The sequence below is a fragment of the Mobula birostris genome, chromosome 1 (genome assembly GCF_030028105.1).
Source record: "Mobula birostris isolate sMobBir1 chromosome 1, sMobBir1.hap1, whole genome shotgun sequence".
NCBI lineage: Eukaryota > Metazoa > Chordata > Chondrichthyes > Myliobatiformes > Myliobatidae > Mobula > Mobula birostris.
The window spans coordinates 54,810,634-54,836,245 of record NC_092370.1 but is presented as its reverse complement, the minus strand read 5'-3'; the positions used below and the strand labels follow the sequence as shown (position 1 = coordinate 54,836,245).

Genomic DNA, 25,612 nt, shown 5'->3' with positions numbered 1-25,612 from the left:
CTGTTTCTGTCATCACTGTGTTAAAGTTATTTGTGGTGGTCTCCTAGTCTTCGTCAAAGAGGAGTATTGGTGCAAACTTCCCCCCAACTGCTGCCTGAAATTCTTCAGAGATGGAAGGGTCTTTCAGTTTTTCAAGGTCGAATCTCAGCTGGCTGTTTTTTGGCTTGTTGATTCTCCTCAAGCACGTTCTGATGTTCATCATGACAAGGTCATGGTCACTGCCCATGTCTGCTCCTGGGAATGTTCTGGTCTTTGGTCTGTTCACACCAGATTTGTGCCGCCTTTGCACCAGGACTAGTCAATCTGGTGACGTTGACCACTGGGGGCATGCCAGGTTCATCTTCGGGATGCTTTGTGTTCAACAGCACCACGTTGTTATAACTGGGAAATTCCAGCAGGCATAGTCCCCTCTCATTGGAGGTGTCATTGCATGAGGGGCCGATGAGATCCCCCCACTCATCTTGCCCGTCTCTGCCCACCGTGGCATTCCAGTCACCCTGAATGATCAAAATATCGTTTTTATCCACTTTGTTGATGACACCTTGTAGTTTCTTATCGAATTCTTCAATGTATTCATCATTGTAGTCTGTTGTTGGGGCGTAGACTTGTGCCACTGTGATGTTGAATGGCTTTACTCGCACGCGGATGGTCATGAGCCTGCTTGACACTGGTTGGCATCCTAGGACTGCATTCTTGATGGATTTGTTGACTAGGAACCCTACGCCATTTTCATGTCTGTTCTCTTCTCCACTATAATAGAGTTCATGTCCTTCCTCAGTATGCACTTCTCCAGCGTTCTTCCATCTGGCTTCACAGAGCCCGAGGAGGTGCCACTTGTATCTTTCCATCTCATGCGTGAGTTCCTTGAGTTTCCCTGCCTGGTTCAGTGTTCTTACATTCCATGTGGCAATTGTGATGTTCTCTCTGCCACGGATCTTCTGTGTCGAATCACCAGTAGCATATTTATCGCGCCCACCCTGGCGCGAGACGGATAGCGCAGTCATCGGTAACCCGGGCTGCAACCAATCCGGTGTGAAGTTGCTTTCTAGTGTACTCATCATGCGGCATGTCTTGGGCATCTGAGAAACTTGGCGGAGCCCATCCCTCTCCAGATTTGACCACAGCCGATTTCCTCCAACTAGGTGGCTCGCCTTGGTCATGAACACGTGGTCATTATAGTTCATCTGAGAACCTTTCTGCCCTAGCCAGTGACTTCATCTTGGAAGTCATTCACCCAGTGGTGCTGTGTAAACACCAACCCCTCACGTGGTTTAGCCCGCCGGCCTGCAGGTAGGTGACCAAAACTTCACACAATACTAAAAATTAGTCCTCACCATTGTCCTATACGACTTCAACATTACATCTCAACTCCATACTTAATACTTTGATCTACGAAGGCCAATGTGCCAAAAGCTTTCTTTACAACCCTGTCTACCTGTGACTCCACCTTCAATGAATTATGGGCCTGTATTACCAGATCCCTTTGGTCTACTACAATCCTTAGTGCCCTGCCACTCTCCCTGTCAGACCTACTCTGGTTGGTCCTACCAAGGTGCAAAACCTCACAGTCTGTATTGAATTCCATTTGCTATTTTCAGCCCATTTTTTCAGCTGGTCCAGATCCTGCTGCAAGCATTGATAGCCTTCCTCTCTGTCCACTACTAGTCTTGGAGTCTTCTGCAAATAGGTGACAAACAACAATGGACTGAGCACTAATCCCTGCAGCACTCAACCAGTCACAGGTTCTCATCAAAGAGGCAGCCATCTACTACCACTCTCTGGCCTCTCCTACAAAGCCAATGTCTTATCAATTTTACTACCTCACCATGAATATCAAGTAGTCTGAACATTCTGGACCATCATCCCTTGTGGGACCCTGTCAAATGCATTGCTGGAGTCCATGTAGCCACCATCCACTGCCTTGTCTTCATTAACTTTCCTGGTAACTTTCTCGAAAGACTCTATAAGATTGGTTGGACATGACCTACCACGCACAAAGCCATGCTGACTATCCCTAATCAGTCCCTGTCTATCCAAATAGTTATATAGCTGGTCCCTTAGAATACCTACCATTAACTTTCCCACAAGTACTGTCATGCTTACCGGCCTATTCCGGTGGCAGAAGACCAGGAAAGCGCCAGGCCCAGACGGCGTGTCGCCCTCCTGTCTGAAGACCTGCGCTGATCGGCTGGCCCCCATCTACACACGGATCTTCAATAGTTCACTGGAGCTGTGTGAAGTCCCTCATTGCTTCAAGCACTACATTATCATTCCAGTTCCTAAGAAACCCACTATCAAGGGACTAAATGACTACAGGCCTGTTGCCTTGACATCTGTGGTCATGAAGTCCTTTGAGAGACTAGTGTTGACTCACCTGAAGGACATCACAGGCCCCCTGCTGGACCCCCTGCAGTTTGCTTATCGGGCAAATAGGTCAGTGGATGATGAAGTCAACATGGGACTGCATTACATACTACAACACCTCGACAACCCAGGAACTTCTGCGAGGGTCCTGTTTGTTGACTTCAGCTCGGCATTCAACACCATCGTCCCAGAATTCCTCCACTCCAAACTCACCCAGCTCACTGTCTCCCCTGCCATCTGTCAGTGGATCACAAGCTTCCTGACTGACAGGGTGCAGCAAGTGAGCCTGGGGAGCATCATTTCTAGCACCCAGACAATCAGTACCAGTGCCTCCCAGGGATGTGTGCTCTCCCCACTGCTCTTCTCTCTTTACACTAATGACTGCACCTGAGAATGAACTGAAAGCTTGGATACATACATGGAATTACGATGTAGTGGCTATTACCGAGACATGACTGGCACCAGGGCAGGAATGGATTCTCAATATTCCTGGATTTCAGTGCTTTAAAAGGGATAGAGGGGGGGGGGGAAGGGGAAGGAGGGGTGGCATTACTGGTCAGGGATACTATTATAGCTACAGAAAGGGAGGGTAATGTAGCAGGATCCTCTTTTGAGTCAGTATGGGTGGAAGTCAGGAACAGGAAGGGAGCAGTTACTCTGTTGAGGGTATTCTATAGGCCCCCTGGTAGCAGAAGAGATACAGAGGAGCAGATTGGGAGGCAGATTTTGGAAAGGTGCAAAAATAACAGGGTTGTTATCATGGGTGACTTTAACTTCCCTAATATTGATTGGCACCTGATTAGTTCCAAGGGTTTAGATGGGGCAGAGTTTGTTGTGTGTGTCCAGGACGGATTCCTGTCACGGTATGTGGACAGGCCGACCGGGGGAATGCCATACTAAATATAGTACTAGGTAATGAACCGGGTCAGGTCACAGATCTCTCAGTGGGTGAGCATCTGAGGGACAGTGACCATCACTCCCTGGCCTTTAGCATTATCATGGAAAAGGATAGAATCAGAGAGGACAGGAAAATTTTTAATTTGGGAAAGGCAAATTATGAGGCTATAAGGCTAGAACTTGCGGGTGTGAATTGGGATGATGTTTTTGCAGGGAAATGTACTATGGACATGTGGTTGATGTTTAGAGATCTCTTGTAGGATGTTAGGGATAAATTTGTCCCGGTGAGGAGGATAAAGTATGGTAGGGTAAAGGAACCATGGGTGACAAGTGAGGTGGAAAATCTAGTCAAGTGGAAGAAGGCAGCATACATGAGGTTTAGGAAGCAAGGATCAGATGGGTCTATTGAGGAATATAGGGAAGCAAGAAAGGAGCTTAAGAAGGGGCTGAGAAGAGCAAGAAGGGGGCATGAGAAGGCCTTGGTGAGTAGGGTAAAGGAAAACCCCAAGGCATTCTTCAATTATGTGAAGAAAAAAAGGATGACAGGAGTGAAGGTAGGACCGATTAGAGATAAAGGTGGGAAGATGTGCCTGGAGGCTGTGGAAGTGAGCGAGGTCCTCAATGAATACTTCTCTTTGGTATTCACCAATGAGAGGGAACTTGATGATGGTGAGGACAATATGAGTGAGGTTGATGTTCTGCAGCAAGTTGATATTAAGGGAGAGGAGGTGTTGGAGTTGTTAAAATACATTAGGACAGATAAATCCCTGGGGCCTGACGGAATATTCCCCAGGCTGCTCCACGAGGCGAGGGAAAAGATTGCTGAGCCTCTGGTGAGGATCTTTATGTCCTTGTTGTCCACGGGAATGGTACCGGAGGATCAGAGGGAGGCGAATGTTGTTCCCTTGTTCAAAAAAGGTAGTAGGGATAGTCCAGGTAATGATAGACCAGTGAGCCTTACGTCTGTGGTGGGAAAGCTGTTGGAAAAGATTCTTAAAGATAGGATCTATGGGCATTTAGAGAATCATGGTCTGATCAGGGACAGTCAGCATGGCTTTGTGAAGGGCAGATTGCGTCTAACAAGCCTGATAGAGTTCTTTGAGGTGGTGACCAGGCATATAGATGAGGATAGTGCAGTGGATGTGATCTATATGGATTTTAGTAAGGCATTTGACAATGCTCCACACGGTAGGCTTATTCAGAAAGTCAGAAGGCATGGGATCCAGGGAAGTTTGGCCAGGTGGATTCAGAATTGGCTTGCCTGCCGAAGGTGGAGGGAGTACATTCAGATTGGAGGATTGTGACTAGTGGTGTCCCACAAGGATCTGTTCTGGGACCTATACTTTTTGTGATTTTTATTAATGACCTGGATCTGGGGTTAGAAGGGTGGGTTGGCAAGTTTGCAGACGACACAAAGGTTGGTGGTGTTGTAGGTAGTGTAGAGGATTGTCAAAGATTGCAGAGAGATATTGATAGGATGCAGAAGTGGGCTGAGAAGTGGCAGATGGAGTTCAATCCGGAGAAGTGCGAGGTGGTACACTTTGGAAGGACAAACTCCAAGGCAGAGTACAAAGTAAATGGCAGGATACTTGGTAGTGTGGAGGAGCAGAGGGATCTAGGGGTACATGTCCACAGACCCCTGACAGTTGCCTCACAGGGAGATAGGGTAGTTAAGAAAGCTTATGGGGTGTTAGCTTTCATAAGTCGAGGGATAGAGTTTAAGAGTCGTGATGTAATGATGCAGCTCTATAAAACTCTGGTTAGGCCACACTTGGAGTACTGTGTCCAGTTCTGGTCACCTCACTATAGGAACAATGTGGAAGCATTGGAAAGGGTACAGAGGAGATTTACCAGGATGTTACCTGGTTTAGAGAGTATGCATTATGATCAGAGATTAAGGGAGCTAGGGCTTTACTCTTTGGAGAGAAGGAGGATGAGAGGAGACATGATAGAGGTGTACAAGATAATAAGAGGAATAGATAGAGTGGATAGCCAGCGCCTCTTCCCCAGGGCACCACTGCTCAATACAAGAGGACATGGCTTTAAGGTAAGGGGTGGGAAGTTCAAGGGGGATATTAGAGGAAGGTTTTTTACTCAGAGTGGTTGGTGCGTGGAATGCACTGCCTGAGTCAGTGGTGGAGGCAGATACACTAGTGAAGTTTAAGAGATTACTAGACAGGTATATGGAGGAATTTAGGTGGGGGCTTATATGGGAGGCAGGGTTTGAGGGTCGGCACAACATTGTGGGCCGAAGGGCCTGTAATGTGCTGTACTATTCTATGTTCTATGTTCACGGGATCCATCTGTTAAACTCCTGAAGTTTGCAGACGACACAACTGTCATTGGTCTTATCCGAAACGGTGATGAGTTTGCATACAGACGGGTGGTGGAACGGCTGGCCCTCTGGTGTGGTCAGAACAATCTGGAGCTAAATACGTTCAAGACTGTGGAGATGACAGTGAACTTCAGGAGGAGCCCCCCAGTACTCCCCCCACTCACTACACTCAACAGTATTGTGTCTGCTGTGGAGACCTTCAGGTTTCTGTGTGTCACAATCTCCCAGGGCCTGAAGTGGACACCCAACGCGGACACTCTTATCAAAAAGGCTCAGCAGAGGTTGTATTTCCTATGTCAACTCAGGAAGTACAACCTGCCTCAGGAGCTGCTGATTCAATTCTATTCAGGAATAATCCAGTCTGTTCTCTGTTCATCCATCACTGTCTGGTTTGGATCAGCTACCAAACAAGACAAGAATAGACTCCAATGAACCGTCAGGGCTGCGGAAAGGATTATTGGTGTGAAGCTGCCCTCGATCCAGGGCTTATATGCATCTGGAGTCAGAAAGCGAGCAAGCAGCATTCTTGTAGACCTATTACACCCTGGACATCACCTGTTCCAACTCCTTCCTTCTGGTAGGCGCTTAAGATCACTGTATGCCAGGACAAATAGGTACAAGAACTGTTTCTTTCCGTATGCCATCAGTCTTATGAACACTTGAATCTTAGTCTATTATAAACCAAGTCCACCTGTTCATGATTATTTGCACTATTGTTTTGTTTGCTTTTTGATTCTGTACAGCGAGAGCTCAGGGAAATTGGCATTAAATTCCCTGTATGTGTCCATATACTTGGCGATAATAAAGGATTCTGATTCTGATTCTATAATTTCCTGGTTTATTCTCAAATCCTTTCTTAAACAGCAGAACAACATTAGCTGTCCTCCAATCCTCCAGTAATTTATCTGTTACTAAGGATGATTTGAATATTCCTGCTCGGGCCCCTGCAATTTCTACACTTGCCTCCCACAAGGTTCAAGGGAAAATCTTGTCAGGTACTGCAGATATATCCACACTAACTTTCCTCAAGACAGCAAACAACTTCTCTCTAATCTGTATTGGGCCCATTAACTTGCTGCTGTTTTGCTCACTTCTATAGATTCTGTGCCGTCTCCCGATTAAATACAGATGTAAAAAATCCATTCATATCCCCCTCATCTCTTTTGGCTCCACATATGGATTACCATCCTGATTTTCTAGAGGACTAATTTTGCCCCTTGTAATCCTTTTGCTCTTAGCGTATCAGTAGAAACCCTTAGAATTCTCTTAGACCTTGTCTGCTAGAGCAACCTCATGCCAACTTTTAGTCCTCCTGATTCTTTCCTAAGTGTTTGCTTGCTGCAAGAAATCTAAATAAGTAGGAATCAAAACCACCCAACTATCAATAATAGTTTTACTGTACTATTAATCCTCGGTGAGATAGGGAGTTGTCTATCCCAGTATGTGAAGACAGACTCCGGCGGATTGAGCGGACAAGACTAATGGAAGGTCCAACGGTCAAGAAGGTGGTCTCTGCAAGCGTCGTGGAACGTGTAGAGCAGGACAAGACACAGAAGACGTCCTGGTCATCCACTGCGCCTAGTCCCATCTCCAGCCGTCTAGACTCTGTCTTGCCACTGGATCCAGATGGGAATTGGGAAGAGAGAGTGAGGCTGACGCTGCCCAACTCTCCCTCACTTAAATCCAAGTCACGCGCTAGTCTCGACACCATCAATAATGGTGTCGAGGTCCTCATCGACGTACGATGGACAAACAACAACAACAATACTATTAATCCAACACTTCTGAATGCAGATTTAATTTATAACATTTTACTCATGAACTCCACGATGGATGCATCCCCACTGAAAAACTAAACTGTACCATCCTGTTCTCTACCAAAAAATAAAGGCTTCTATATTTCTTATTCTATGTGTCAATGATGAGAACTTACATCTCTTAAGAATGATTCTAGAGTGCCTCCTCAGAAGAGCTCTATGCTGTCATGCATTCCCTTTCTGCTCCCATGAAGTTTAATATATACTCATCTTAATTATCTTTGAAATATAGGCATTTTTCTTTTGAACTTCAGGATATTCAGGTGTCTTCCATGGTAGGCCTTCGGTAAGTAAATGCAGCTGGTCTCACCAAAGATACTTTCACTAATCACATGTGTGCATCTCCTCAAGATCAACATGAGGGAGACATTTCAACTTTATGATGTCAGATGTGCTTGCAAAGGTAAAAGCTCAAGTTAGGTCAGGACCTGACCAGCCCTGAATGAGGGAGGAGGGGGAGGGGGAGGAGGAGGGGGAGGAGGAGGGGGAGGGGGAAGAAGAGGAAGAGGAAGAGGAAGAGGAAGAGGAAGAGGAAGAGGAAGAAGAAGAGGAAGAAGAAGAGGAGGAAGAGGAAGAGGAAACGGAAGAGGAAGAAGAAGAAGAAGACGACCTCCTCCTCCTTCTTCGGCATTTCCCCTATGTTTGAGTATTTTTCCTAGTCTGATTAATCTTTATTCAATTAACAATAGTTAATCTATAAACCTTTGTCATACACTGATTAAATTAAGTATATCTTTCTTAGTTAAGAAAACAACACGTGTGCTTCATATTCTAGGAAATACCATATGCATTAACACTTCTTAATGATCTTGGACTTTGGTGGTCTGGAGAGAAAGATTTTCCAGACTGTTATGTGTTATTTCTATAACTACACTAACACAATTTTAATTTACCAATCATAAATGTTATACTGTATATGATTTAAGAGGTTTTCCAGTGAACCATGCAAGTTGAAAGGGAGTGCTAAACAGGGGACCAAGTGAGTTTAAAAGGGGTGTGGGAGAGGGGTCTATGTGTGTTTAAAGAAAGTGTAAGGAACAGAGCTCTGGCAAACCAGATGCTGAGCTGATGGGATTTCTAAACAAACAGGATAAGCGATTAATATTACACCTTGCATTCAAATCTTCTTGCAGTGAACAACAACCTCTTTGTTCCCCTAATTAGTTGCTGCACTGAGGTGTTAATTTTCGGAGGTTCAGGTGGAGGAAGACCTATGTCTCTCTGGACAATACATCTCCACTTATCACCGTTTAAGAATTACAAATGACGAAAGCATATCTATTCAAGTCAGCACTTTGAGGGGAAGTTGCACTTGGTGGAAATTGTATTGGTTATAAAAATTCACACAGCTTAGTCTATGGAACTTTTCTTCTGCTGTTCAACAGCACATAAGTCCAGAATTCTGGTTTCATAATATCACCTTCAGTTACGCCTGGCGTTAGTCCTTGCATGCTCTTCTACATCTGTCACCAAATCAAAATGGACAACAGTACCTCCAATTGAAAGCTTGTCAGTCATTAATTTCCTAACAAAATTAGTGACTGAAAGACTCCAAATCACTGGTACATTCTGTTGTACCACTAATTCAATGTTGATGTCTCACTGATCTTCAAAGTCTTGCTGTGCAGATTTCAAATGTACCTGCATGTTTTTGCACTTGCCTCCGAATCAGAAGGTTGTTAGCTCAAGTCCTTATCAAGCAGCTTCAATACATAATCTGATGTTGAATGGTATTGAGGGAATTCTGCTGTTCAGGTCAGACATTAAAGCAAGTGCCCAAATGGTGATAATGTAACTTTTCTATTAAAATGTTAACCGAGGCTTCCATCTGTTCTCGACGGGCCAGATGGCCTAATTCTGCTCCTATGTCTTCTGGTCTAAAATATTTCAGAGTACTTTCAAGGAAAAACAGGATAAAATATTCTTGTGTATGAACTATAGATTTTGTGCAGGATAGCCAATTTTGTGTTTAAATTCAAGGTGTTCCTGCAATCTGGTTGATGGGTAACCTTAAGTAATCCATGATCTTGTCATTTATTTTATTACTACTTATAAAGTGAAAATCTAATTTCCTATGTTCAGTATAGTATCAGGCTATATTTCAAAAGAACTTATTTAATACTAAAAACAGAAAAAGATGTAAACACTCAATCTGATGAAAGGTTTAAGACTGAAAGTGTTGATTGATTCTCTTTTCACAAATGTTGCTTAACCTTCTGAATATTTTCAGTATTTTCTGTTTACATTTCAGATTTACAGCAAATACAATTTATTTCATGTTTTGTTGAGAATAAATCCAGATGACTAGAGGTCCTGAAAGGAGTAATTAAATTCCTTTGCTTTTAATCAACATTGGCAGATTTCATAAAAAGAAAAAAATGAGTTGATAAGAAAGTCAATCTGTTAATGATGTAAAGCTTATATAAATGCATGCATAATGCACATGGCATTACATAATGATTATTACATTGCAATATATATTAAAGTCTGTATATAATTTAAGCTGGTCACTAATAATGATTTCAGAAAAGCTAATTGTCCTTTGATGCTAAATATGGCCAAAAACAAATTGAGCACATCTGAGGTATAATAATTAACAGTGCTGGAAATCTGAAATAGAAACAAAATTGTCAGAGACACCCAGGAAGCAGGAAGCATCGATGGAAAGTGACATTGGATTAACAATTCAGGTTGACATTCTATCATTGCAAACTAAATTCACAACAGATGCCCACAGGTAGTAAAATAGTACATCATCCTGCAAGTGGAATTTTACCAAATAATTCTTCCAAAATTTATACTTTCATTTGTTGCTCAATTGATTTGATACTTAGTCCTGACAAAGCATCCGATAGTAGTAAGTCTGGAAAAAAAGTGTCACTCTTCCTTCCTCTAAATTGCTTTATTTTCTTTCCTCTGTTAAAATATTTCCCCATTTTTCTCCATTTAGTCTTTATATCTTTGCCACCCATCTGTATTTCTAATCCCCTCTTTTCTTTATTGCAGCATTTTATCATCTTATTAATGCCCTCTCACACTCAATTGTTCCTTATTGTTTACGGAACTGCGGAACAGTGGAAGCATCAGGAACAGCTTCTTCCCCTCTGCAATCCAATTCCCAAATGGACATTGAACCCAGAAATGCTACCTCATTTTTATATTATTTCTGCTTTGCACTTTAATTTAAATATTTAATATACATACATATACTTACTGTAATTGACCTACTTTTTTTTTCTATATTATCATGTATTGCATTGTACTGCTGCCACTAAATAGACAAATTTCATGACATATGCTGGTGATATTAAACTTGATTCTGATTCTGAATTGTTATAGCACAGAACGAGGCAATTCTGCAGAAATGAGTCAGAAAATAAGAGAGCCAACAACCTGATCTGCATATTCACAACGCTTGATAGTACAACAGGATCAGCTCAACTAGTAGGACATATTCAAACAGTGTCCACCCTGATAGTTACATACACTTGCTCTATTTCCAAACATTTTTCTCCTCCAATGGTTAACGATCAGGCTGCATAATTTTATTCAACACAGGCTGACTAAAAGACAACAAGTTCTTCATTCATTGATCGAAGCATTAGCTTTGAACACCTAAAAGAGTGTTGCACTTGTAAGTAAAATATAATCAGTGACATTTTCTTCAGAAAACATTTGAAAGCAGATCGATGAGGAGAAAGATTCTGCATCTGTAAAAGTAACTATGTCACAGACCGGTCTGTTGATTACTCATTTCTCCTTAATTTTCTTTTCTCCATGTTCCACTAGGCTCCTTGATTAGGGCACCTGATCCTCATTCAAACCGGCAGCATAGAACTCTGGCTTACATCTACTCGCTGCTGGTTCGTCAACATAGCCAGTGTGGCTATGCTCGTCCCGCGGCAGCCGAGAATCATGGACTCTAAGTTGCTTTGGTGCCTGTGGCTGCTTAGTGAGTTCAGTCATTTTCATGTCCAGCCGAGATGCCAGCCGTTTTGCTGCTACTCCGAGTTAAGATGCAAATTCTGTCATTTTCATGTTCGGCTGAGATTTGCTGGCCGATTGTCGCCACTCCTAGCTGCCAAGAATAAGGGACCGTCTTCATGAGCTCCTCTGTGTCTAGAAATGAATGGACTGTCATTGTTTGGTTTCTGTCGTCTCGCTTCCAGCTGAGTAGATCCGGCCGTTTGCCATTACTCTGAGTTGGGAATTCTGTCTCTTCGCTTCCAGCTAAGTGATTGCCAGCCATTTGCTGCTTCATGAGCTATCCCGTGTCAAGATTCGTATTGTCAGTCGTTGGTTGGTTTAGTCGTTTCATTCTCAGCTGAGTAGGTCCGGCCATTTGCCGCTACTCCAAGTTGGGAATTCTGTCTCTTCATGTCTAACTCAGGATTGCTGGCCATTTGCCGCTCCTCCAAGCCAAGATATGAATTGTCTGTCTTGGTTTGGTGTTGTCAGCTCCGTGTTCCAGTTCCAGGCTCCGTGTTCCAGTTCCAGGCTCTGTGTTCCAAGTCCAGGTTCCGAAACCAAGTTCAGTCCAGTTCCAGGCTCCGAGTCCAAGTCAAATCCAGTTCCAAGTTCCAAGTCCAAGTCATGTCCAAATCTGTCTCCGTGTCAAGTGTCCGTGCCTGTGTCCTGCACTTGGGTTCACCTCCAGTGGCTCTTTAAACAGCCAGCAATCCTCAGCTAGACACGAAGAGACAGAATTCCCAACTCGGAGTAGTCGCAAACGGCTGGACCTACTCAGCTGGGAACAAGTCGACTAAACCAACCAACAACTGACAACACGAATCTTGACATGGAGTAGCTCATGAAGCGGCAAATGGCTGGCAATCACTTAGCTGGAAACAAAGAGACAGAATTCCCAACTCAGAATAGTGGCAAACAGCCGGACCTCCTTAGCAGGAAACGAGACTACAGAAACCAAATAATGACAGTCCATTTGTATCTAGAAACATAGAAACATAGAAAATAGGTGCAGGAGTAGGCTATTCGGCCCTTCGAGCCTGCACCGCCATTCATTATGATCATGGCTGATCATCCAACTCAGAACCCCGCCCCAGCCTTCCCTCCATACCCCCTGATCCCCGTAGCCACAAGGGCCATATCTAACTCCCTCTTAAATATAGCCAATGTACTGGCCTCAACTGCTTCCTGTGGCAGAGAATTCCACAGATTCACCACTCTCTGAGTGAAGAAGTTTTTCCTAATCTCAGTCCTAAAAGGCTTCCCCTTTATCCTCAAACTGTGACCCCTTGTTCTGGACTTCCCCAACATCGGGAACAATCTTCCTGCATCTAGCCTGTCCAATCCCTTTAGGATTTTATACGTTTCAATCAGATCCCCCCTCAATCTTCTAAATTCCAACGAGTACAAGCCCAGTTCATCCAGTCTTTCTTCATATGAAAGTCCTGTCATCCCAGGAATCAATCTGGTGAACCTTCTTTGTACTCCCTCTATGGCAAGGATGTCTTTCCTCAGATTAGGGGACCAAAACTGCACACAATACTCCAGATGTGGTCTCACCAAGGCCTTGTACAACTGCAGTAGTACCTCCCTGCTCCTGTACTCAAATCCTCTCGCTATAAATGCCAGCATCTAGACACGGAGAGGCTCATGAAGACGGTCCCTTATTCTTGGCGGCTCGGAAGACAGTCTCTTATTCTTGGCGGCTCGGAAGACTGTCCCTTATTCTTGGTGGCTTAGAAGACGATCCCTTATTCTTGGCGGCTTGGAGTGGTGAAAATCAGCCAGCAAATTTCAGCCAAATGCGAAAATGACGGAATTTGCATCTTAACTCGGAGTAGTGGCAAAACGGCTGGCAGCTCAGCTGGACATGAAAATGACTGAACTCACTATGCAGCCACAGGCACCGAAGCAACTTAGAGTCCGCGATTCTCGGTGGCTCCGGGATGAGCATAGCCGCTCTGGCTACGGTGACAAACCAGCCGCGAGTAGATGTAAACCAGAGTTTTATGCTGCCTGTTCAAATGAGGATCAAGTGCCCTAATCAAGGAGCCCAGTGGAACACAGAGAAAAGGAAATTAAAGGTAAATGAGTAATCAACTGACCGGACCATGACAAAACTAATCATATGCTGGCTTTATTAAGCAACTTTATAGTTACACTTTGGTTGAGCTAGTTTTATTTATGCAATAATTTTGCACACAATTTTTGGTGCTTTCCATCACTAAATATTTCTACAACATAAAAATATTATTTCTTTTATTTTTTAGGATGTGTATGTAGCTGTGCAGGTCAACTTGTCAAGTATTGTTGGAGCTGAACATTAACAAGCAAAAAGAGAGTATTCAAACAAACTCTTGACTTGTGCCTTATACACTGCAGAAGTGTTTTATGGTTGCCAGGAGTGTCACGTGTCACAGACCACCCAGCCTATAACCAATCCTTCAGCTGGCATGGTATCTGGTCTGTAGCTTCAATTTCTATCAAGTCATTTCTTGATATCACATGAAATTAATCCAATTGACTGACGCTTGCCTTCTTTGATGATGGAAACCTAAGGACAAGATCATGCTGGACCATCAACTTGGAACTTCTCGCTGAACATAGTTGCAATCGCACAAGAGGCTCTGCCAACATTTTGCACAGGATGTTTGTGAAGCCTCCACTTCCTGTGAACTGTTTAATTGTTCAAAATGAAACATGGCAGGAACACAAAGCTTTGACTTGATCCTTAAAAATCACACAGAACCGATGCTCCATTTTGTTTGTCCCAATGCATGAAATTATGGCTATATCTGAAGCTGAGACCACTTCTTCCAAGTTCAGGCTCAAGAAATTGAGCATCGGATCAATTAGTTCTATGCCCATTATTGAGTTGGAAGTGAAAACCCATCAGGGGTCAGAGTTCCAAAGGAAATGACCAGAGTTCTTGATTGTGAAGTGTGGTGAATGGAAAACCTTGGCATTATTCATTAGAGATAAACTGAATTGCTGAGGCACTCTTAATTAGGGGCCACAAGGGGAAGAAATGGAATTATTCACTGGGGATCTACAGGAGGTAAGGTTTGAGAGTCTTAATAGGAACTTGTGAGGATAAGGACCAATATCATTAGTTATTGTTCAGCAGGGAAGGCTTAGATACAAATATCAATGCAGTGCAGAGGTGAGAGTAAGGAGGTAGTTAAGCACTTATCATGTGGACTTCTGAGACCAATTACATGTTGGACTGGAATGGCTAATTGTCCCAAAAATACTAAATAAATGGAATCCCCGTGGCAACATGGCTCAAGTTTCTTTGCAATTCTCCAAAAGAAGAACTGCAGCAAATGGTACTATTACATGCTGCCAGATGGGGCAAATGTGGTGGAATCACAGAATGACTTCTGACAAAAATTTGCTCAGAGTGACTCAAAATGTCCTGCTAATTGTTACTTGTATTTTGTTCCAGAATGAATGCAGAGTTTTCATCTGCAACAGACTGATAAAAATGGTGGCCAAGATGATTTATTTCTTCATGATTTATACTAGGTTTCTATGTGATCCTGTGTATGGACTTGAGGACTTCAGTACCATGTTAAATGCTCCGTCTTCACTTTAAGTTAGTAGCCTGAGATTTCCAGGAATCAGTGGGCATGTTGCATTTTATCAATGAGTGTCTGAGCACATTCTTCAATTGCATCCCCTCTTAATCTAACAGGGCTCAGAATACAAAGCTTGTTTTGGGAGTTTGGTGTTGGGCTTGCAGACATGACCTGGCCTATGGAACCAACTAAGAGTAACGAGGATCTTAATGCTGGAGATGTTGGTCTGAGAAAGGAAATTAACACTGGTTCTCCTATCCTTACAGTGAAATTGAAGTACTCTGCAGAGACAGCAATGGCAATGGCTTTCCCTTTCCTCAAAGTGCCTATTTTAGTCAGTTCAGGATTCTATAAGTGTAGAAAGCAGGGATCTTTGCCAGATTTGAGATATTTTATTTATTTATTTAGAGATGCAGTGCAGAACGGGCCCTTCTGGCCCAACAAGCCACACCAAACAGCAACCCACCACTTAACCCTAGCCTAATCACAGGATTGCAATGACCAATTAACCTACTAACCAGTATATCTTTAGATTGTGGGAGGGAACTGGAACACCTGGAAGAAACCCACATGGTCACATGAAGAACATACAAACTCCTCACGGAGAACATCAAAATTGAACTCCAAACTCCAACACCCCAAACTGTACTAGCATTGCGCTAACTGCACACAACCATGGCACCCCAATGATGTTGATCATTAACTACAATTTTTCTCAATCAATCAAAAATTGTGCTGGAATACTAAAGGCAAAATAGGGCTATGGTGTGATTAAACCTACAGTATTATTGAGGAAGGTTTATTTACAAAACATTTTAATTGGTTTCCCTTTCCACAAATGCTGACTGATGGGCTGAATCCTTTCAGTATTCTCTTTGGTAATGATATTATGATAATTCCCTAACAACATATACGGGACAGATAAAGTGCAACAGAGGTTGGGCAAATTGATTTATGGGATGGTGTGGGATGAGAGCTGACATATAGAAACTTACAAAAAAATTACAAGGTCCTTTTGGGTAAATGCAGGGATGATGATAAGAGGCATAGATCGAGTGAACAGCCAACAATTTATTCCCAGGGTGGAAATGGCTAAGCTGAGGGGCATAATTTTAATGTGATTAGAGGAAAGTGTAGGGGGATGTAAAAGGTAAGATTTTTACAGAGATAGTGTGAATGCATGGAATTCACTGCCAGGGGTGGTGGTAGAGGCAAATACATTAGGGACATTTAAGAAACTCTTAGATAGATACATGGATGAAAGAAAAATGGAAGGAAGTGTTAGATAGATCCTAGAATAGATTAAACGGTTGGCAGAATATCATGGCCAAAGAGTCTGTACATTGCTGTAATGTTTTTTCTTTACCTGGGTTGGAATGTTCAGAATGCAGGGTCATAGTATTAGTAAGAAATCCACCATTTAGGACAGAATTAAAAGACTAAGTAGCGAATCTCAGTTGTCTTCTACTCAAGACAGCAGTAGAGTTCATTTCACTAAGTAAGTAAACCATGGAAAAGAAATTAGTAAAGTGTTTCTGAGGTAAAAGCTCAGCCATGATCTTATTAAATGAAGCAACAAGGGTAAAGGGCCAAATGGCCCATTCCAACTTCTATATTTTAATATGGAAGCTGAGGTGAGATTGAACTCGACATGAGGTCAACATTTGACCCAGTGTGATATCAAGTAGTCAAGGTAAGATTGAAGTCAAGGGCCACAAACATTAGATTTACACCCTGCACAAGGTATGGTTCATAATCAATCAGCTCTGTTATATCACTTCACTCAGAACAGCATTCGGCCCATCAGTGAGTTGTTCGTTGGCAGAGAAACTGAAGGAGCTGGGCTTGGTCTGGATCATGCTGCTGTCTGTGTAAGGGAGACGATGCAGTAGTCGGTGCGCAAAGGCGGAGTGCAGTCTAACAACAAGTGATCATCTTAGTTGCTTTTCTTGTGATCACAAGACCCTGTTGGACATTGTTAATGTGGAATGCTGTAAGTTTGATTCACTGATTTACTGGCAGATGGTGGGGAACCTCGGTTGAAGCGAAGTTTAGACCTCAAGCTGCGGTGTTGTCTGTTTACAGCTGCCCAGGAAAGAGGTGTTGGAGTCAGTGCACTCCTCCAGAATGCCAGGAGCGGTGTGGCGTGATGTCTAAGCTGCAGTTGGTGCTGCCACCTCATTGTTCACTTGACAGAAGACAAGATGTATTGTGCTCGACTGCACACTGCTGCAACATTCAGAGATTCCTGGACTATATATTTTTTGTGTAACTATATTTTACTGATATCTTGTATGTGTTTGCTGATTTATATGTGCTATATATGCCTTGTACAGTGTATGGCTGTCGGTACTGAGTTTTGCACCTTGGCCCCAGAGTAATACTGTTTCATTTGGCTGTATTCACGAATGGTTGAATGACAATTAAACGATCTTAAATCACCCCAATCTACTTCAACAATGACCTTTCTTCCATCTCATGGTCAAAAGTGGGGATGTTCTCTGATGATTGCACAGTATGTAATGCAATTTGCAGCACTTTACGAAAAGGAGTTGCATGCTGCAAGAAAATACGATGAAGGGTCTTGGCTGAGAGGAATAAGTTATGTTTATTCCTCTCTACTGATGCCGCCTGAACTGCTGAGTTTCTCAAGCATTTTGTGTGTGTTGCATGCTGCAAGACACCATAAAACTCATACACAAGAAAATGTAATCAATATTCATGCCAGACAAATGCCAGGCAATGACCATCTCCAACAAGAAAGATTCCACTAATCTATCCATTGAGCACCAATCAATCTATTGGGAACAACTTCCAGAAATGGTGCCTAATGAAGAATACATCCACCGTTAAGGACCTTCACCATCCGGGGCATTCCCACTTCTCATTAATACCAACAGGGAGGAGGTTCAGGAGCCTGGTGGACAATATTCAATGTTTTATGAACAGCTTCTTCTCTGCCACCATCAGAATTCTGAACAGTCTATGAACCCGTGAACAATAGTTCACTATTCCCATTTTGCACTTATTTTTAATTGGAACTTGTAGTAATTTTTTATATTTTGCACTGTACTATTGCCACAAAACAACAAATTTCACAATGTATGTCAGTGATAATAAAATTGACTCTGATTCTGTCTTTGATATTAAAGGCATTACCAAAGCCAAGAAACACCATTGCAAAGGAAGTTCAAATGCCAGTCAGGACTTGCTGCACCATTGTTGAGTCTACAAGTGTTGAGTGGAGCTGGCCGTTACCTGCATGCTGGAAAGAATTAGCTCCAGATTTTACATACAGTCATATGCAATGTTGGAGCTAAACTCCTGCATACATGTCATTCATTAGTGAAGAGAACAAAGCATATATTTTCTTCCATTAACTTCTTGAATCTTTGCATAATGTTTCTACATGAATATCCAGCACGAACAATTTCTTTTCAGTGTTTGATTCTGATGCAAATTTCTATTATCCAAAATAGTTCAAAAGGTAAGACCTACATATTTCAGAATTTGCTGCATAATACTGTTAATTTTGTTTAGCTAAATTCAATAGTAGAAATAATTAATACATCTGTGGTTAACGAGCAATAAATATTGCTCAGGTAGTAATCTGCACCTTTCAACTGAGCACTAAGATGACATCCTGTTTACAATATTTGTGGATTTTATTTTTAATACTACAATTACTCTCAGCTGCAAATGGACAATATGTCACTTCTAAAATTGCAAAATGTACGAGACTGCATAATGATATATGATTTTTACCACACCTTTAAAGATTCAAAGTGACTAATGATATAAACAGTGCCACAATTTTTGTTGATCTTGCCACACTGCAGGGCTATTGACATCGTTCACTGACAAACAACTGTTTTAAAATCAGGCATGTGTTATGAATATTGGGATCTTTAGTTCAGTATATTATTACTGCAGTATTACCTATAAACATTCTGTCACGATATTTTCAGTCTCAAAAACTAAATAGCAAATTGAATTCTGCTTGACAGATCACCCCTAGATAATTTACTGCTGCATCCAGGATGATCACTTTAAAGTGTTTTTGATGCTTGAAACTTGGATTACATTTCAGCAATATACTTTACTTTGACAAAATAAGTTATGTGAAATTACTTGTGAACTCCACCAATTAATCCTAAATTGTTTTTTATAAAATTTAAATGTTTCTTTACAATACATTCAAAAGAATGTTTGGCAGCTCAAAGTGTCAAATGATCATAACTACAATTTTCTAAGAGACTTACTTCATAGTGATTCTTGTATATAGCTTCCAGTTCCTTAAATTCTGTTTCAGTTTTTACAACAGCCTCCTCAACTTGTGCAACCTTATTTAAGGCTTTTTTCTTCTTCATTTTAGTGTTTTCCTTAAACTGAGTTAGTTCTGCAGCATCCCGTTTAACTTCGGCCTGTATTTAGAAAACAAGATCATGTAGTTGTTATATTTAGAGCTGAATAAGTATCTTTTTTAAAGAAGATCCCTAGTTATTAATAGGGTATCAGAACTGACCTCAACAGTACATCAGGAAAAAAACTACTAACATAATTTAATAGTTCCAGCAACTATTTAATGATATTGGAATTTAATAAAAATGCGTAACTCTGGGAAGCAGACTTAAGCTGATTTTAACTTAACTACAGTCCAGACTAAAACTCTTTAAAAGAAAAATCAGACAGTTATTTTTTTTTAATATCTGTAGGGATAGGGAACATATAAACTACAGATTTTTGTTAATCTTATACAGAAAATGATGCAGCACCTGCAAGCAAGACTATATTCCAACACGGCATCACACTCATTATGAAGCAAATTGAGACTGGTAACTGGAATGAAGTAAAGTAACTCATTTATGGACTATCTGATCATTCAATGATTTTGTATTCATTGCACCTCAATGCAGGTTTTTATTTTTGCAGCCATGCGAGATATCTGATTTTGGTGCGGTCAACCATAATATCACTCTGTCTACCCAAAACTGAAATAGTGCAAATAGAACAAAATTCTGAACCCTAAATCCATGCACCTGCCTCTTATAAGTGATAGGAGTACACCACCACAAAATACACAACCACATGCTTCAGGAGACACTTCTGCCCCATTTGTAGAAGAGTCTATAATTCCCAGATTAGCTTCATTATGCATAATAACAGCAGGAAATTAAGTCATCTTTGAACTCAAGCAACTAATTAAAAAGAAAACTAGATACCTCAGCTGCTTACCTGAAGTTTTGTTCGCCGCATCATTTCATCTCTGATCTTTTTCTTCACCTTTATTATCTGATTCTACATGATAAACAAAGCAGAATAAAATTGGGATCGTAAACTCACTCTAATTGAAAAGAATTCCAGTACCTGCATACTAATATTTTTGCAGTTACTGCACACTATTTTTTGGAGCTGAATACCAAAACATAATGCATTAATACTGTGTGCATGTGCCTAGTTGTGTTGTGGATTATCACTTTAATGAAGATGCCTGTCTGATACACAAAGTTCAGCTGATGATAATTCATAAAAAATAAGAATAGCTCAATGGTTCCAAAATTATGTGGCTGACTCATTTAAAGTTAACGAGCACTAGTTAAAGCAAAAGTCAGCATTCTGATGAAGGGTATCAATCCGAAACATCAAAAATTCTTCTCCCCTCCTTGGATGCTGCATGCCCTGCTGTGTTCCTCCAACAGATTGTCTGTTACACGAGTAAAAGCAAGTCTGCACAAGAGGTTTTGTATTGTAGCCTACGAAAAAGTCATTACAAGTTTAAGTTCATTGTCATTCAACTGTATGCATATGTACACGACAAAGATGTATACAGTTAAATGAAACAACATCCCTCTAGGATCAAGCTGCCTCAATCAAGGAATCACAGTACATCTATCACATACAGCACATACATATTAACTATACATATACAAGTTGACATAAAGTGCATCACTGTACAACATATAGTTAAATATACCATTGGCACTGTCATAATAATGTGTACTGGGAGATAGCAGGGCGTTCAAAAGTCTCACAGCCAGGAGGAAGAAACTGTTACCCACTCTAACAGTTCTTATTCTTATATATGGTACCTTCATCTTGACAGTAGGAGGTCAAAGAAATTATGGGACAGATGGGAGGGGCACTTGACAATGTAGAGGGCTCTACAAATGCAGTACTTATTGGTATATATCCTGGATGGGTGGATGTTGCGGAAAGAGACCCCGATGATTCTCTCAGCAGTGTTCACAGTCTGTTGCAGGGTCTTGTAGTCAGATGCCTTGTAATTCACATACCAGATGGCAATATAACTGGTCAGGACCCTCTCAAAGGTGTTCCAGTAGAATGAGAGTAGAATAGGAGTAGGAAGTCTTGCTCACCTCAGTGTCCTCAGGAAGTGGAGGCACTGCTGTGCTTTCTAGACTAAAAAGGAGGTGTCGAGGTCTTAGTGGAAGAAGTGGAAAGCAGGTGAAAATGTTTTATGTTTACAGAAGAAATGTCTTAGTGCAGTGGAATCAGAAAGTAATGGAAACCAATATGAAAAGCTAAGGATATGGAGACTAAACATTACAAGTTCAATGAAGTCACATATAAGGCCCCGTCCTGACTTCTCCTATCATTTTGGATCTCCCCCTCCCCCTCCCACTTTCAAATCTCTTACTAGCTCTTCCTTCAGTTAGTCCTGACGAAGGGCCTCGGCCTGAAACGTCGACTGCACCTCTTCCTAGAGATGCTGCCTGGCCTGCTGCATTCACCGGCAACTTTGATGCGTGTTCCTTGAATTTCCAGCATCTGCAGAATTCCTTGTGTGTACGTTTTATATTTTCTTTTTTTGGAACACTCTGCCATGGTGTGCTCTCTCTCTCTCTCTCTCTCTCTCTCTCTCATGGTCACTCTCGCGCTCTCTCTTGCTTTCTCTCTCTCGCTCTCTCTCTTTCTCTCTCACTCACTCACTCTCAAAAAAATTGATTTCCGTGATATTGTATATAATTTGCAGGCATCAGGGAGCCACTATTAATATGCGGGAGACTCCCGGAACTTCCAGGAGAGGTGGGATGTCTGCCTTCAGACAAATAGCAAATTCCAAGCCAGACATACAAACAGCAGCTTATACACATTTCACCACTTAATCAATACAACCAAATAACCAAAATATTTATTTAGAGTACAGTGCAAAAGCCTTAAGCAACCTAGATTTTTATATACATTTTGTTTTTGATATTTATTTTTTGTCTTCTGCATTTGTGTGTCAGTAGAAAAGAGCAAATTTTAGATTTCCAAACAATCATTTTCCAAAAAAATTAAGTGCTTGAGAGAATTTTTGTGTTTCATTAAAGACAGTAAGATATTAAGTAATAGAATAGAAACCTGATCGCTCTGCGGGCATATAGCCAAGTGCATGATTAAACAAAGACAGCAAACAGGTGCTAATGGTCAATGACCTAATGAGTTGAATGAACTAAACTGATTAACTGAAACGAAAATGTATGTAGAAAGAATCAGACTGAAAGATGAGTGCTTGGCAGCTGTGATAGATTACCTTCAAATCTTCAATTCTTACACCATGGCAAGAGTAAGTATAGCAACAAAGATCAAGGTGGTCATCTTGCAACGCAAGGCCTCTCCCAAGCAGAAACTTTGCAGCAGACAGGAGTTGTACAAGCTCTTCTGAAGAAGCACAAAGAAACAGGCAAGGTTGAAGACTAGAAGTGCAGTGCCCGGCCTTGACAAAAGACGAAAGATACATCAAGCTGATGTCCCTTCCAAATCAGACGGAGTCCAGCTCTGAATTCACAGAAACCACTGGAACCTAAGTACACCCCTCTACAATCTGGGGAAGTCTTGTCAGAGGTGGTCTTCATGGAAGAGTTGCTGCCAGAAGTCATTCCTCTAAATGGAAACTAAGCCAAGAGACACACCTATGCACAAAAACACAAGGACTGGGTGCTGAACAATGGCAGCAAGTGTTCTGAACCAACAAGCTAAATCATGACATTTTTGGTTCAACCGTAGAAGAGCGACAGAGCACTACATGGATGAGTGTCTGCAGCTAACAGTGAAGCACGACAGAGGTTCCCTGCAGGTTTGGGGCTGTAATTCTGCACATGGAGTTGGTGATCTGATCAGAATTAATGGAATCCTCAATGCTGAGAAGTACAAGCAAATTCTCGTCCATCACGCAATAACATCAGGGAGACACCTGATCGGTCCCAACTTCATTCTGCTGCAGCACAATGATGGCCAAAGTTGTAAAAAAAAACTATCTTTAGTGAAAAGAAGAATAAGGAGTTCTGTAATAGATGGTGTGGCCTCCACAGAGCTCTGATCTCAACATCATTGAGGCTGTCTGGGATTACCAGGAGACACTAAAGCAAGCACTAAATATAGATTTGATTTGGTTTTTTACTATTTACTACTATCACAATTTTTTTGATATTTAGAAACTTTTCATTTCATTGTTTTTGAAAGCATCTTCCCTTTCCGAAATTTTTTTATATATGCCAATACTTTTGCACAGTACGGTATACATTTTTTCCCATTTTTGTAGAACACAGAAACAGTAGTCATTGCTAAATGACATGGGGCAGACACAGCTACAGCTCAGGAGTGAGTTTTATTTGAGCCAATAAAAAGAGGGGAGGTGTAAGCAGAGTGGCCATTGTTGAAGTGGGCCGGTATAACAGTGGGAGGCTTTGGCTCAATAGGCTTCAACAAGAACAGGCTTGGGCAAGCACAAGCGAAGGTTCTAAGTAAGGTTATAGCAATTTTTTTTTTCTCTCTCATTGTCTATTAGCACATGACTAGTGCGCTGAGAATGGGTCCAGAATTAGCAAAGTGCTTTGAGCAGCTCGTAATGGATCGTATTAAATCTCACCTTCCAGCTATATTGGACCCTTTCCAGTTTGTCTACCGCTCAAACCGGTCCACTGATAATGCCATAGCCCTCCACTCTGACCTGTCTGACCAAGGGAATGAAGACTCATACACCAGGATGCTGCTCATTGACTTGACTTTAGCTTGCTGTTTAACAGTCATCCCTCAGAGGCTAGTGGGTAAACTGTCCACATTGGGAGCCAATACCCATCTCTGTGACGGAATCTTCCATTTCTTGATGGAAAAACCCCAGTCAATCTGAATTGACAGCAACATTTCAAGCTCCATCACGCTGAGCACTGATGCCCCCCAGGGCTGTGTGCTCAGTCCACTGTGGTTCACACTGCTGACTCACAACTGCACTGTCAGATTCAGTTGAAACCACATCATCAAGTTCATTGATTATATTACAGTGGTTGACCCCATCAGCACAAAATGATGAGTCAGAATACAGAGAGGAGGTAAAATACCTTGTCAGATGATGTGAGAACAATAACCTGAGTCCCAAAGTGGACAACACAAAAAAGAAAGGCACAAGTTGGTCATTCTTCATTGCACATTAATGGTTCTGCCATGAAGAAAGTGAAGAGCACATAACAGACTATCTAACCTAGATCCACAACAGCTGGACACGAGGAAATCTGCAGATGCTGGACATTGAAGCAATACACACAAAAAATGCTGGTGAACGCAGCAGGCCAGGCAGCATCTATAAGAAGAGGTACAGTCGACGTTTCGGGCCAGGATCCTTCATCAGGCAGCATCCTATAGATGCTGCCTGGCCTGCTGCGTTCACCAGCATTTTTTGTGTGTGTTGCTCCACAACACCTCCTCATTAGTCAAGAAGGCACAGCAGTGACTACACTTTAAGGAGACTGAGGCATACAAGGCTTCCCGGCCCCTTCTAACAACTTTCTACAGGAGCATCATTGAGAGTGTTCTGTCTAGTTGCATCATTGTATGTACAGAAGCTGCAAGGCCAAAAGACCGTACAGAGGAGAGAAAAATCCGCCGAGAGGATCTTCGGGGTCTCCCTCACCCATTTGTGACAATTACCGGAAGCAATGCAGATGAAGGGCCCAAAGTATTGTTGAGGAACACTACCACCCATCCCACAACCTCTTTGATCCATTAACATCAGGAAGAGGAATGGAAGCATCAGGACTAGGACTGCCAAACTGGGTAACAGCTTCTTAGGCTGTGAGACTAATGAATACTCTGTCAGCACTGAGGTCTCGTCATTGGGACAGTGAGCTGTTTACTGATCACCCATGCATTATGAATTTTGTTTTATTCACCTGTCTATAGCATAATATTCTGTGATATATGTTGCGTGGGTGCACAACATTCTGGAGGAATGTTGTTTTGTTTGGTTGTGTATATGTACAGTCAGATAACAATAAAGTTGACCTTGAACTTGAACTGGTATATTCTTTGTGTGAGATGTAGGAACTGTAAGAGACTCCAGTCTCCCTGATAATTACATCTGTATGAAATACACCAAGCTATAGTTCCGTAGAAACATGCTAGGAATTGGAGCTGCAGCCCAGTGGCCTTTGGCTCATATGGGAGAATAAGGAGGTGATAGATAGGAGGCACAGGGAGGTAGTTATCCCTAAGTTACAGGAGGCAGGTATCAGGAGAAGGAAAGGGAATAGGCAACCAGTGCAGAGTACCCCTGTGGCCATTCCCATCAATAATAAGTGTACCACTTTGAATACTGTTGGGGGAAGGGGTAGCCTACCCAGGGGAGCCGAAGCAACTGAGTCTCTGGCTCAGAA

The 25,612-nt window shown here is 42.0% G+C and overlaps 1 protein-coding gene across 9 annotated transcripts in view; it reads right to left on the bottom strand.

Moving 5' to 3' along the window:
• ccdc178 (coiled-coil domain containing 178) overlaps positions 1 to 25,612 on the bottom strand; it is a 365,844-nt gene that overhangs the window by 251,430 nt on the left and 88,802 nt on the right. For all 9 annotated transcript variants that reach the window (XM_072259449.1, XM_072259707.1, XM_072259587.1 and 6 more), the window contains 2 exons: positions 20,196 to 20,258; positions 19,223 to 19,384 (listed from right to left, as the gene is read on the bottom strand). In XM_072259449.1, the coding sequence (XP_072115550.1) occupies positions 19,223 to 19,384; positions 20,196 to 20,258 (225 nt within the window). The remainder of the gene's footprint in view (positions 1 to 19,222; positions 19,385 to 20,195; positions 20,259 to 25,612) is intronic.